Below are 12,111 nucleotides of genomic sequence, written 5' to 3'. Positions count from 1 at the left end.
TAAAAATGAATTCAGAAATCATCCAGAAAGTTCTACAAATGTCTAAACCCTTTGGTTCTGGCAAAAGAAAAAACATGTTATTCTGAGAAACGTTTATTTCACCTCCATACCCAGTTCTACTCATCTTGCTCATCAGATCACCCAGTAAGTCAGATGGAAGCTCTCCAGTTACCTCAGCCAGCAGCTTCAGGATCTTACCCACGTATTCTAACAAGAGTGACAAAGAGCCCGCACCATGGTCCCCACTGAATTTGTCTGAGACCCAGGGCTAGTGACAAATTACTCTGCTAGTCCGCACTGCCAAGCCCCTGTCCTCAACCCTCACCTGTCTGTCTGGCCCCAGCCTTCTGTGAAGGAGCCTGGGCCTCACCAAACAACAGGTTCAACTTATAAAGGAAAACAAGATGCGGCTGAGTCACGTAACATTCCCAACTGTTCCCTGTGAGTTCACGGCCATGTCGATGCTAAGCCTCAGGAGGACACAACTCCCCTCGGTGACCTTGGCCCAGAATAATCTATGTGCTGATGGCCTCAATGGAATGAGGAGATTGTGTGGCCTCACTGGCCGTTGGCTCTGGGCACATCTCGTGTTCCCTTTTGAAGTGACCTGTCGCAGCTAAAAGGGCATCCTGGCTTACGGAAAGCTCTTTCGGGGGCCATGTGGGAATAAGAGGGCACTGCATGAAGCAATCTTTAAGATCTCTGAGGATTTCAAGTGCAGGAGAATCCAGCTTCACTTGCACACGCTCCACGAAAAGCCCAGTAATGACACTAATACCCGGATCTGCTGCTCAACACCCATGCAGAGGCGGTGGCCACGCGTCTCATTCTAGCACAGGCCCAAAGGTGAAATTCTCTACCACCGCCGGGCACCTGCACACTCATGTGGCGATCTGCTATGACTCGAGTTGGCTAGTGAATTACAGAAGCAAAGTTTCCATTATTTGTCAGCAAGATCTGACTCAAGGCAGAGAACCTATCAGTCTATTTTCTTACTAGACGGCTCACAGAACCCTGTTTGTAGCTAGGTTTTTATCGAAAAGGAACATTTTTATGAGGGCTAAGAAATGATGGATTCTGAGTGGAGTTCTCTGAGAGTGAGTGGAGGACTGTGAAATGAGAGTGTTTGGCGGAGGCTGGCAAGGAGAACAGGAGTCAGGGAGCACGACGAGGGCAAGGTGGTGGTAACCAACGCAGCAGACAACATTCCCCATACAAGGGCCCATCTCCCTTCCCTATTAAGAGAACCTAAATCCGGCTCAGAGAGCAAGATGCCTCACTAAACATTTTCCTTTGAGACGCACGTGCAGCCAGGGGGACTCGGATGACAGAACTGGAGCCAACAATGCCAGCTGGGCATCTCCGGGAAACCCGTGCTTTCCTGGCCAAGACATTGCACCTTCTACTTGCCACTTCCTCTCTTCTTACTTAGAAAGCAGCATCATACCTGGCGGGTCAGCAGCCATTTTGTGACTAGGCAGCACTGAGCCCAAGGACAAACGGTAAAGATGGTGAAAAAAACATGCACAAGTGTGGGCCCTTCAGCTAGTGCGAGTTCCCAAGCCCCAGGCTTCCTATTCAGCTCTCATTGTTTGGTGAGTTTTCTGTGAGTTGCAACCAAATGCACACACGTCGATACCCATAACGAGAGTCACAAAGATGAGGCTGGTCAGCGAAAAGGGATGAACTTGGTATAAAGGGAAAGGCCGGGGGCGAACCGCACACAGATCACATGGTGAGCCTAAAATAGCTTCATTCCTTCCTGTCCAAAAGACAGAGGTCCTGAGAGCAGAATATATGGATCGCTAAGTTCAAACACAGAGATGCCCAGTGCGCCAACCGACTGTCAAAAATTTAACTCTGTCCTTCTGTGCTTTGATTGCTAGGATGAAAGCACATGCTTATGCATTAAAGCTGGACATTTTGCATCCTACAGAGAAGAGAATGGAATAGATTTAGAATCAATTTAGCATTTCTCTAGCAATCCATTTGAAGGAGTTCCCACTGAGAACTCATAAGCCTCACCCTCTCTGCGGCCAGATTTAATAAGATCAGAGAGGAAAAAGAAGTAGCCTGTTTAGACATTGTATATGCTATTTGGAAATGAAAGCACACTTATGGCAAGCTGGCCATGTAGAGCCCATGGAAAGCGCCAGATAGATCAACATTTAAGAATGCACAGGCAACAGTAATAAATAAATGAAGCAAATGCAATGGGGTTGTAAATCAACGAGGGGGTGTGTATGTCCTCAAAATAAGGGCGCATCCCTTTGTATGGCAGGAAATCCAGTGCAGCATTCAACACGCCCAATAGTTTGCCGTGCAGGCCCAAGAGGCTGGTCTTGCGTAGAGAAGTGATCTCTTCACACTTGTCGTAGCAGGCGACCCTGATGTTGGTTCACAAACTGATGGACAAGCCAAACAATAGGCTGGAAACAGACACAAGGAACGGGACGGTCATGAGTGAACTGGGCTTGCGTGCTGCTTTCACTAAGCTCACATTTAATCGCTTTTCCCTTTTCCAAGAAAGTGAGTACAGTTGTCGGTAGCCCGATTCAGGAACCCAGCAGCACAAGTTCAGGACCCGATGGGAAGGATGTCGACGTGTCCACACCCCTTTGCCTGCTGGACTCGATGCTTCGTAAACGTCAGCTTCGCGCAGAAGGGGCACATTTCTTGACTCAGCATTTGGGCTGTGTCCCGGTACAAAGCACACCGTTCACACCCACCCGCGCGCCCACAGCAGTTAGTAGACTCGTTAAGAAACACAGCTTGAAACTCAAAAGGGGTTAAAGCTATAAAATGCCTACTCTTGATGGATTGTTCTTTAAAAAAGGTTTCATCGCGCTTCTCTTCCTTGCAAACCAAGTTTTTGTTTCCGCTGTCTCCAGCATACGACCATTCGTTGGGGTAATAACTTATTATTTATTTTTTTTTAGATGACACAGTTGTGTTTTTCTCAAAATAATCGCCACCTTGTTTCTAATTAAACATGATGGATTCAGGGTCCTGGTTTGCCATCTGGGCCATATGTCTCAGAACATCCTTTTTTGTGATGATGCCAAGAAGTCTCCTGGAGAAGAAACAGAATGGAGAAAAGGAGTCAGCCTTGCGCTAACGACTCAGGTCTGTCCCTCACCTCCGGCATCCTTCCCACTGGGGCAGGTGGAGGGAGAGCATTTCCCAGCCTCCCTTGCGGTCGGACGGGGTCACCCGACCGAGCTCTGGTCAATGACTTGAGAGCAGAGGTAAAAGAGGCGACACCACCGCCCCTGCTCGCTTTTCCTTTCTAGACCCCTGCGGAAAACTCCGACCCCAACTCGCTCTTGGGCTTCCTTCTGGGACCAAGACCTCCCTGGCTCCTGGTCGAGTTTCACCTTGGACTCAAGCCCCGCGGATGACCAGGGTCAAGGGGACAGGCTGGAGCGCTGCGCCTCGAGTGGGGAAGGCACCAGGCGAGGGAAGACATCAAAAACGCAGGCTGGCTTGAGCCCGGCCCGCCTGGCCGCGAGCCCGAGGAGATGAGAGCCCCGCACACGGGCTCCCCCCAGCACTAATGTATCAGCATCTGTGTTTGTTTAAAATACGGAGAGCGAGAGCGAGTGTGCGATTTTGTTTTCTCGTGGAACATTCGGAGCCAATTTCGGCACCCAGATCTTCACAGGAAAACCTCACGGGGCTCCATGAGGTGCGAGCAGGCGTTAAGGGCAGAATTTCCTGCCAAAGCTGGAAATTCCAGTGATAACTGACGTTGGATTATTATTTTAAAGGAAAGGAGAAACTGCTACACACTTGAGACCACACAGGGGATCGCAGCAGTGTTAGGCCGAGCGCTGGAAATTCAAGTACATCGGCAGGCTTCAGGGGTTCGCAAAGTGGGGTTTCCCGACCAGCAACACCTGGGAGCGTGTGAGAAATAGACATTTCCGACCCCACCCGGGCCTGAGGGATCAGCAGCGGCGGCAGACCCCCAAACTCTGGGCTGGACCTGGCGGCTTAATCCTCCCGGGGTTCTGAGGCATGTTCAAGTTTGAGAAGCACTGAGTTCCTTTAAAAGTCACCAGCAGAAATGATCTCCAGCCTCAAAAACATCTTTGCTGGCTCCTCACGGATGGCCCTTTCTGTGTTCGGGGGATAGCAAGCCTGCGGGGCAGGCGCTCTCTGGGACAATGCGCAAAGTTCAGGCCCTGCTGAACCCTGGGCTGCGCCACCAGGCGGGCAGAGAGAGCCAATGGAGTGAAGATTCTCACCGGGCCACCCCAGGGGCAGCGGAAAACCCAGGGTCCCCTCAGTGGCAGCACTAGTGACAACTGGAGTCCGATGAGTCTTTGTCCCTGGGGGGCTGACCCGTGCACTGTAGGGTGCTGAGCAGCACCCACTAGATGCCTGTAGCACCCCTCCCTCCACTTGTGACACCCCAAATCTCTGGGGGGGGGCAACCTCAGTCTGGTTGACAATGGCTGGGATAAACCAGAGTGTGCCAGCTCTAGAAATGGCAACGCCCTTAGAGCTAAGCTTCTGGATTCTAGAAAGGTCTAAACTCCGTTGGATACCATCGTCTGCACAACCCCTCCCGCCCCCACCAATAATGGGATGAACTGGGCAGACACGCCATCTGAGCCCATCTCTTCCTCTTCGAGGTTGTGGAATTGGGGGCACACCGCTGAGCCCAGAAAATGACCCAAAGGAGCCTGCACCCCTTGATGTAATGAGAGAGCTTTTCATTTTTCTTATCTTTAGAAGCAAGAACTTTTTTCTCCCTCCTTTTTCATGTTCACAGTGGTTGTTACTATTTACTGTTTTAATTGTGGAAACACCGAAAAGCACACAAGCATCTAGTTTCCTGGTGCAAAAGCAAAACTGCTGGGGCAGCGACAGAGCCAGGGCCACCGAACCTCTCTACTCTCCATCAGGCGTTCTGGAAGCGTGGCGCTGTTTCCAACAGGAGACGTACTGGGGACCCATCAGAGGGCGATGTGAACTTCACACGTACCTGGGTACGAGTCCTTCCAGCAGAGCCTCTAGGTGCAGGCAGGACCGGGCACCCGGCTGAGCCCAGGGCAAGGAAGCCCACAGACACTGCCAACAGCAGCCCTCAGGCCACTCCCTTCCACAGAGCACTTCAGGCCTTGTTCCGGCTGAAGCGACATACCGATTGTCGCCTTTCTGGACTTCTTAAAGATCTAACGTGTGTGAAGTGGTGCCACCATTTTGGTGCGGTGCCATCTCTGTCTGAAAGTGTCACTGATAAAGCCATCGAGAGCCATGGGCCTAACTCACCCACATTTCTCAAGAGCCCCAGCGTCCCCGGCTCATTTTTGCAGAGCCCGGAGTTTCCTCAAGCCATGCCCAGGTGGGAGGTAGAAAGCACCCGTCCCCTTGGGCTGCTTCTGGGACTCACCCTCCAGCCTCGGACGGGACAGCAGCGACCAGGCAGCACCGCCCGCCAATCCCCACCCCACCCCGGGTGTGCAGGCCACCCTGGCCACTCCGGGCTTAGTCCCCACGGCTCCCTGTGCATCTGCAAGTGCCGGGGCATCCACATTCTGCGGCTGGCCCTTCATCCTATTCTCCCGAGTCTGGCCACCTTCCGGCCCACTCGCTCACCCGCTCCGCGTCACCAGGCACTGCCGGAGCCCCAGCTTCCGGAAGATGTCCACCACCGTCTCCATGGGCGTGTGGTCCGTGACCGTGAAAGGGCTGAGGTTCAGGACACGCCGCAGCTTCAGGGGGTGCGGGCTGTTGGCAGGCAGCTCAGGAGGCTCCTCCGTGAAGTACATGATGGAGTTGCTCACGATGCCCTCCTGCCTCTGTCTCGCATTCTCTAGAACAGCAAACAGGAAACATGAGGCCCCGAGTCCCCTCGCTTAGCAACTCTCTGGCCCCGTATCCACAAGAACACATGTCTTCCCTCCGCCCACATGCTAGAATTCCACAGGAAAGGGGTTCGGAGGACAAACTCCACTTTCTCAAGGAGGGGTTTCAGCCAAACATCTGTGGAATCGGCACCTCTCTTCAGCTAGTGCGGTACCAGGCCCCTGCTGTGACCTGAGCACTCACTGCCAAAGTCGTGAAAGAGGGGCCTGACCAGGATGGCTCCTCGGGGGGGTTCACCACTTTCCGCCTGAACTCCAGGGCACCTCAAATGGCCCAGGCCCCTCTACCCTCACTTTCCCAACACTCCCTCACCTCATCACAGGCTAAAGTTTGTCATGACAAAAAACCTCACTTAGCTGCCAATGACCTTAACACATTGTTTCCTTACACACACACTTGTAAGTGGCCACGTGGCATCATGAAGCCGACAACAGACCAGGAAGACTGTCGCAGGCTCGCAGCCCAGAAACGCAGCCCAACCCCAAACGCGAGCCTAGGGACCCAAGAAATCGCCCCAGAGAAACCGCGGGCGCCACAACCTTGGCTCTCCTCACTTAAAAATGGGCCATTTCGTGGATTTCGCAAAGAAAGATAGTAAAAAACCAGTTATGGTAACAATTAGCCTATTTCTATCTACAGGCAAGGCCCTGGGAAAGAAAGTGGAAGAAAGTGGGTAACAGGAACTCATTAGAAAGACAGCTTTATGCTACACGAGAGCCCGGGCTATTTTAAGTCACACGTGAAATAAATCCATTGGTCTCAAGCTATTTCTCCAAGGCGATTTTCCTTCTGTTGGAATTTTAATCTTTCTTTTAGTTCGTGGGAAAAGGTTAGGAAAAATGTAGAGCGAGGCTTGCCTTAAAATGGATCCTGGCTTCTATAACACAGTTCTTGCCTTCTCAAGGAACCACTATTCACCTATATTGTTCTTTGAAAAATAAAATTCTAACTTTCTGCTCTCGGGCCAGTTGTTGCACTGGAGGGCGGACTCCACTGGAAAACCGGCAGCCTTTGGGGTCAGGCTGAACTTGCAAAAGGGTCTCTGTTTAACGAGGAACAGAGGGCCCTGCGCGCACGCCTGGTGTTCTCTGTGTCCGGTTCAATTGAGTCACACCAAACGGGACGGGATTCACCCACCACTGCCAGTCGACTGTGTTCACAACAGGTTTCCAAATGTGGGGGCTCCCAACAGGCACGGCACACTCGTCCCCAAAATCAAGATGATTCCCCAGTGCTGAAGCACCGTGGCCAGGAGGCAGCAGCCAACACGAACTCGTCTGCTCGCGCCATCGCTTCCCTAATCCCCCAGCAAGCAGGTGGCGTGTGAGGAGTGGGCAGGACACAAACCTCAGTCGAGAACATTTCTCACGGACGTGTTAAACCCCTTACAGAACCAAACCCCACTCAGTGGACTAGGGATCCCCTTGTTAACATAAAGAACCAAATTACATTCCCTCTAAGCCTACTGGCTGGGTGACAAGCCCTGATTCTAACCACAGTTACTTCTGTGAATCCTCGCGCACCAGAGCAGCCCAGTGCCCGACGACGCTAGGGGATCTGCATCCTGTGCCAACAGACTCATCTGCTCACTCCACGGCAGACGCAGAAGAGATTATGTGCCCAGTGCATCCATGAGCCAGTGCGTCAACATGTGGATGAAGGAGCCAGGACATCTACCGAGCGTCGAGGCACTTGGCCCTGCCCGCCTTGTAGAAGACAGCCTGTGGCATGGGCGGGTCAGGAAGGCGCGCCCACGAGCTGCTCACTGAGCGGTAACAGAGCCCCCGGCGGGCTCAGAGCAGAGATGAGCTGGGCTCCCCACCGCCCCACCCGTGGCAACTGCTGCTCTCCGCACGGCTCTGCTCTACCCTTCGGAACTCTGCGATAAAGACTAGCCTGAAAGGGGCCTCCCTGGTGGCGCAAGGGGTTAAGCACCACACTATGAAGCAATCCACAGCCTCTGCAGTACGCGTTCGATCCCCCGGCTGGCCAGAGAACACATGGCGCAGCAGATCTCTCCTGACTTGCCCACTGCTCCCCTCAGCTGTGTATTTCACTCAATCTGCCTGTTCTGTGCCTCACTCTCTCTGGTGAATCCTCTCACCTCCTGCCTCTCTGGCCTGTACCCCAGCTCCTGTATGCATAAATAAATAAATCTTTAAAAAAAAAAAAAAGACTAGCCTTAAAGCTTCGAAGTCTGGGGGTGAAGGTGCTACGGACAGGCCAAAAGCCGGCGAATGGAAAGAACCGGCAAGAATGCTCGTCCTATCTTTCTAGTAAAGAGAATCCTCTGCTCCTGGTTTGGACAAGAAATCTTCATCAATCACCAAAATCTCCATCAGTCGGAGAGGGGTGAGACTGGCTACGGTCATTTCTGTCCTCCCAGCTCCTAGGATGGCACAAGCGCACACGACGCACGCCCAAAAGCACTTCCTGTGTGAAGGAGAACCCAGCTCCCCACCCAAGAATGATCCAGAACTACCAGAGTGTAAGTTCCCAGAGCCCAGGAATTCATGGGAGTCTGTGTTAGAAAAGAAAAGAAAAAAAAAAAAAAAAAAAGACAGCCCAACACTTACAGTGTCAGACGAAAAGGGAGCGCATTCATTCGCCCTGGCCTGCCATGGGGCTGAGAATGTCAGTCTCCGCTTTCCCTTTCGCTTCTGATTTCCTTCAGTCTATGAGTATGCAGTAATTTCACTTTAAACGATGAAATAAACATCACTTTTTAATGTTTTAAAGATCAACTAATTAGATTGTTTTTAAAACTGCTTTTACTATAGTGGAGGTCTGTATTCTACCAAAACTAGCATGAGGGTCCGAAGCTCCCGAAAATGATGTATATTTTATGAGTACCTACACCAAAGCTATTCAACTTGACGTTCCACTTTCTAGCAGGAAAATGATGATAATGCCAAATGCAAAGGGTTAAGAAAGTGGTGGCAAAGTGAATTTCACAAACCATGTTAGGTCAAGGATTTTTAAAACTGGAAATAGTCGCCTATCCAGTAAGCTATTACAATGACTTCAAAGCAAGTGGTTCTCCACCAGGAGCCATCTTCCCACACCCTCAGGGGACATCTGGTACTATCCGGGGACCTTTCTCGGTGTCACAACTGGGGAATAGGGTTGCCACTGGCACCCTATTATGTAGAGACCAGGGATGCTGCTCAACACCCTACATGCAAGACGGCCCCTCTGAACAAAGCCACAAATGTCAAGATCGAGAACGTCTACTTAGGAGTAATCGTGCCTTAAGGGGGGTAATACTCATCATCCTGTTCATGAAAATGCCGCCATCTTGGGCCTCCCTGGTGGTGCAGGCAGTTGAGCGCCGCACTGTGAAGCTGTCCACAGCCTCTGCAGCGCGGGTTCGATCCTGGCTGGTGTGCGAGAATCCACATGGCGCAGCAGACCTCTCCTGTCTCGCCCACTGCTCCCCTCAGCCATGTATTTCTTCAGTCTGCCTGTTCTGTTCCCTGCTCTGTTTCTGGTGACTCCTCTCACCCTCCCGCACATCTGGCCTGTACCCCAGTTCTTGCATAAAAATCAATAAATCTTAAAAAAAAATGCTGCCATCAAACAGACATAATGATGAGAAAGGCTAAAAGGGAAAACTAGAAGCAACTATAGTGGTGGTCAGTACAAAGGTAATGAGATTTAAAAAAAGTAAAGATGATTTAGAAGAAAAAACAGATTATTTGATGACAAGTGAAGAGTTCGCTAGGCGCATGTTTTAGCATCCCCAGCAGAAAGAAGCAGTGGCCTATTCCAACAAAGAATAGCCCTCCCAGGAAGAAGCCTCCATCTCTAAATACCTGGTCCAAGAGATCTGACACTTATGTTCTTGTTCAGTCCTGGACTGAGATTCTTCTCTGCGAGGAAAGCATCAGCCACAAGCTGGAAAGTCGCTATTAAATCATCCACCAGATGAATAAAATGAGAGTTCCCGTAACTCCTGCCCATAACTCTAACTTTCCATCCTTTTAATCATCTTTGCGGCTTCCCACTGAGTCTTCTCTGAACCTGTCCTCCCTTAATTGCAGAGCTCAGGACTAGCAGCGCCCGAGCCCCGCTGAGAAGACAGAGCCTCATCCTCATAAGCAGCCCCAAGAGGTGAAGTCCCACTGACCAGGAATTCAAACATGGGTGACACGTGGCCCTGATGTGTGACAGCAAATATGGCCACACTGCCCAGGTGGTGCCAGCTGATTTCTCTAGAATAGACAATGACTGTGGATCGGCATTCCAGAGACGGATGGGAAATAACATTTCAGGGCCTCCCTGGTGGCGCAGGGGGTTGAGCACGGCACTATGAGGCAGTCCACAGCCTCTGCAGCACGAGTTCAATCCTGGGCCAGCCAGGGAGCAACCCACATGGCGCAGCAGACCTCTCCTGACTCGCCTGCTGCTCCCCTCAGCAGTGTACTTCAGTCAATCTGCCTGTTCTGTTCCCTACTCTCTCTGGTGAGTCCTCTCACTCCCTGCATCTCTGGCCTGTACCCCAGCTCTTGTATGCATAAATAAAATAAAATCTTTAAAAAAAAAAAGAAAGAACATTTCAGCTTCATGTGAGCAGCCAGTTACTACAATTTTAGACATGATGTGTATGGAAAGTCCTTATTCACCTCATTTACCACTCTTGTCTTATCCAAACCACTGCAGATCTATTGTCATTGCTCCCAACTCCCCTGGAGCGAAAGTGGTATGGGGCAGCCACTAGCTAAATGCAAACGCCATCTTTCTGAATTCACACAAGGGTATACAATTCTGCAAATGCAGATCCCAAACTTCTCCCCCAGTGGACAGGGGTCTGTTTCTGCAGATGAGGAAAACAGCTTTCCTGATTGCTCAGAGTGAAACACTCCTCGCCCTTCCACACGCCACGTAAATAACAGCCTCCACACTACTGCAGGTCTGATTGAAAGCATATAGGTATTATTTACACCGCACGTTGCCTCTTCAGACATTCCAAACATAGCTTCCGGGAGGGCACTGGCTGGCAAGCTTAAATTTCTCCTCTAGCTGGTTGATGACAATTATGCTTCCCACTTGATTACAGTAATGGGTTTCAGCAAAATTAGTAAGCTGTCTTAGCAGGTGTGCCGGGAGCTACACAATAGGTAATGGGCTGCCTGACATTTATTACTTTAGTTTTTAAATTTCAACCTTTGCTTAAAAGATTTTAGTGATTGAATAAATTTTTAAAGGCCACTGATTACATTATTTTTAAATAAACCCAGCCCTACTGACACAGCTTTTTAAAAATCTCATTACGTACAAGGCAATACTTAGCCTACAGGCACCTACCTGTTATGCGGCAGGACCTATAATAAAGAGAAACATCCCTGAACACACTCAGGGCAAATGTGCTATCGCGTCTAGACGACAGAACCAAGTGTTGCTGGGGGGAAGGTGAATATTTTAGAGCAACACTCCAAGATGAGAGGGTATCGCTTTATTTTATAAAGCCTTCGATGAAGATACTTTAAAGATATCTTAAGGGGCCTCCCTGGCGGCGCAAGGCATCAAGTCTCAGCACGATGGCTACTGGCAGCCACTGCAGCACGAGTTCGCTCCCCAGCCGGCCAGGGGACAAAGAACGCCGTCTCGGGCTCCACCGCCCTCTGACTGAATCAGACTCTGCATTCGCACCAGATGCTGGGCCATCTGACTACACCTTAAAGTGTGGGAGCGCCTAGCTTAAAGCCCTCCGACTCCCCAATTCTCTCACAGCTCTGGCAATCCAGGGGGAACACAGGCCCACCCACTCGCGCCTTTACTCACTTATTGCCAGGATCAGCTCCCTCCTCTGGGCAAATCCAATGAGGCGCTCGGAGTCTCTGGAGACCACCACGGGGAAGCCGTTGTAGTCGGTCTCCTTGATGAGCGTCTCCACGTCCTCCACCGTCATGCTGTCCTGGGTGAGCACGGACAGCGGCGGCTCTCCGCGCCGGGGCCGCATGACGTCGGTGGCCAGCGTGCGGTGGGTGAACTCGTCCTTCACGTCCAGGAACGGGTATCCATTTAAGTGGATGTGGGCCTCGTAGATACCCTCTTTGCCAAAGGCATCGGCCACCCACTTGCTGGTGACGGCCGCCGCCATCAGGGGCACAATGTATTCCAGACCGCCCGTCAGTTCAAACATGATGACCACCAAGGACACCGTCATCCTGGTCACGCCACCTGCCACCCGAGAGAGGAAGGAAATTCTGAAACTCAGCTCTGGTCCCTCGA

General features: G+C 51.3%; 1 protein-coding gene across 2 annotated transcripts in view; it reads right to left on the bottom strand.

Moving 5' to 3' along the window:
• Window positions 1–2,982: 2,982 nt before the first annotated feature.
• The window catches only part of CLCN4 (chloride voltage-gated channel 4), a gene marked incomplete at both ends in the record, with an annotated part of 32,171 nt that continues 23,042 nt past the window's right edge, over window positions 2,983–12,111 (bottom strand). For both annotated transcript variants that reach the window (XM_084258545.1, XM_084258546.1), the window contains 3 exons: window positions 2,983–3,073; window positions 5,608–5,824; window positions 11,662–12,060. In XM_084258545.1, the coding sequence (XP_084114671.1) occupies window positions 2,983–3,073; window positions 5,608–5,824; window positions 11,662–12,060 (707 nt within the window). The remainder of the gene's footprint in view (window positions 3,074–5,607; window positions 5,825–11,661; window positions 12,061–12,111) is intronic.

Source organism: Talpa europaea (assembly GCF_964194135.1).
Source record: "Talpa europaea genome assembly, chromosome: X".
NCBI lineage: Eukaryota > Metazoa > Chordata > Mammalia > Eulipotyphla > Talpidae > Talpa > Talpa europaea.
This window is presented reverse-complemented; position numbering and strand designations above follow the sequence as displayed.